Source organism: Branchiostoma belcheri, unplaced genomic scaffold (genome assembly GCF_001625305.1).
Source record: "Branchiostoma belcheri isolate BF01 breed outbred unplaced genomic scaffold, Haploidv18h27 scaffold1069, whole genome shotgun sequence".
Lineage (NCBI taxonomy): Eukaryota > Metazoa > Chordata > Leptocardii > Amphioxiformes > Branchiostomatidae > Branchiostoma > Branchiostoma belcheri.
The window spans coordinates 1-2,682 of NW_017802457.1; the positions used below are offsets into that span (position 1 = coordinate 1).

General features: G+C 39.2%; 1 protein-coding gene across 1 annotated transcript in view; it reads left to right on the plus strand.

Moving 5' to 3' along the window:
* Positions 1-187: 187 nt before the first annotated feature.
* Positions 188-2,682, plus strand: part of LOC109479197 (leucine-rich repeat-containing protein 15-like) — a 4,349-nt gene continuing 1,854 nt past the window's right edge. Inside the window, exons 1-4 of the mRNA XM_019781093.1 lie at positions 188-529; positions 648-717; positions 896-974; positions 1,511-2,669. Coding sequence (XP_019636652.1) covers positions 1,526-2,669 — 1,144 coding nt within the window. The 5' untranslated portion in view covers positions 188-529; positions 648-717; positions 896-974; positions 1,511-1,525. The remainder of the gene's footprint in view (positions 530-647; positions 718-895; positions 975-1,510; positions 2,670-2,682) is intronic.

Sequence of the window (2,682 nt, forward strand, 5' to 3'; positions counted from 1 at the left end):
TGTGTGTGTGTGACACTGTATGTGTGTGTGTGTGTGTGTGTGTGTGTTTGAGTGTGTTTGTGTGTGTGCTTTGTGTGTGTGTGTGTGTGTTCTGTATCTGTATCTGCATTGTATAGCCAGTATAACCGCCTTTCGGCATAACACACCAGCTGTGTGTGTGTGTGTGTGTGTGTGTGTGTGTGTGTGTGTGTGTATGTGTGTGTGTGTCACAGTGTACATGACAACTTGTAATGCGGCCATATACCGCTATATGATTGTTTGTGTAACCTACTAAAACTGTGCACATGATAGTGAGCACGTATGCTGATGAATATTTAACCGTCCTGGTCAATATCCAGTCAAGAGTACTGTGTCATGCCATGTTCAAAGTTCAAATCAGGCTTTTCTAGTTACGACTGGTTATGACTGGTTGTGACGCAGTTCTAAAATAGACGAACAACATTTAAGCTCAGCAGGTCCAAGGAGAGAAGACATCCCACAAGTCTGAAGTTCTGACTGTCTTCAAAAGAAACTTTTGACAAACTTCAAGGTACTTTTGGACTTTTTTAGTAGGCATCATGTTGGTACATTATACTTAATACTGCCCTGTTGCTATTCACTGATCCCAAACAGAATGTCACAACTAACAATTACACTTTTTTTGTTAGTTCCAGGGTTTGTGCAGATAATCGTGAAGCCTTGGTTGTGACTGACAGCTGTCCCTGCATCATAATCTAGGTAAGTTTGGTCCCAGCGATAAAATTTGTGCATCAAGTAGTTAACAATTTTTAGAGGACTTCATAAACTATCAACAATAATCAAAAGTATTATCTTTTACTTTTGTAGTTTATTCATAAAATATTCAACATCATGTACTCATAAAAAAGTGTTAATTAACAATTATCATTGGTTCCAGGTTTGACAGCCTAAGTGCAGTAGGCTGTCAAGAAGTCCTGTATCTGAAAGTTGTCAGTCTTCACAACATCAGTATCAAGGTGAGTTTGATCCTACCAAGAAGGTTGAATACAAGTATTTAACCTCCTTGATCCTACTAACATGGTAGTATGAAGAAGTGGTATGTAAGGCCACACCAATTTAATTTCTTGGTTAATAAATTCGCCTCTTCATTTTTTTCTGATTTGCAAAAAAAAATAAAAATTCAGAATCAACTGCAAAATGCTCATATTTTGCCCTGAAGAGTTGAAAACAGTCCTTTTCTTCCTTGTTGTTACAGTTATTCCATCTTTCAATGCAGTGGTATCATTAAAAGTTCAAAATTTATTGTTAAAATTTTTAACTAGCCTAGTGTGTTGACTTCATGGCTCCTATCATACCATTTTGGGCCATAATAGGATGCCTAGGCCTGTTTTTATTTTTATTTTTTTTCCGCCCGCCCGCTCCATTATTTTCTAGAAAAATCCGTTAACCAAGAAATTAAATTGGTGTGGCCTAAGTGTAAAATGTGCAATCAAGTAATTATGATTTACTTGACAAGCATTACATTTATTTTAGTATCTTAATCCTGCACCAGGACATTTACTGCATCATGTTCAAGAAGCCAGCAGGTGTGCTGATGTTCCTCCTGGTCATCCTTAAGGTGTTGGGAACTGCAGAAGCTGATCATGACTGCATCTGCATAACTTCAGTCTGTAACTGCAGATATCAGGGCCTCACCAGTCTTCCTCAGGACCTGCCGACAACCATCACATGGCTGGGGTTGGGACATAATCGAATCACAACCATAAGTCAGTCTGATTTCTCACGTTATAGGAGCTTAGAGACTTTAGAACTTAGATGGAATCGCATTTCTACTATCAATAGCCAGGCATTCTATCACTTATCAAACCTGACGAGGATATTTCTTTATGAGAACCGCCTAACAATCCTCAGGTCTGACATGTTTGTAGGGCTGGGAAACTTGGAGACACTTGAATTACATTTTAATGAGATCAGTGATATTCAGGCTGGAACTTTTAATTCAACACCACAACTGAGAGGGTTGCACCTGTCTATTAACAAGTTAACACACCTTAGATCTGACATGTTCACAGGGCTGGGAAACTTGGAGACACTTGAATTAGATTTTAATGAGATCAGTGATATTCAGGCTGGAACTTTTAATTCAACACCACAACTGAGAACCTTACACCTTCATTATAACAAGTTATCAACCCTCAGATCTGACATGTTATCAGGGCTGGGAAACTTGGAGAACCTTCATCTATATGATAATGACATTACTGATATTCAGGCTGGAACTTTTGATCATACACCACAACTGAAAAACTTGGCCCTGTATAACAACAAATTAATAACCCTCAGATCTGACATGTTCACAGGGCTGGGAAACTTGCAGGAACTTTCTCTATACAGTAATGAGATCAGTGATATTCAGGCTGGAACTTTTAACTCAACACCACAACTGAGAAGGCTGGAACTGTATAACAACAAGTTAACAACCCTCAGATCTGACATGTTCACAGGGCTGGGAAACTTGGGGGGCCTTTCGCTGAGCAATAATGAGATCAGTGATATTCAGGCTGGAACTTTTAACTCAACACCACAACTGAGAAGGCTGGAACTGTATAACAACAAGTTAACAACCCTCAGATCTGACATGTTCACAGGGCTGGGAAACTTGGGGGGCCTTTCGCTGCGCAATAATGAGATCAGTGATATTCAGGATGGAACTTTTAATTCGAT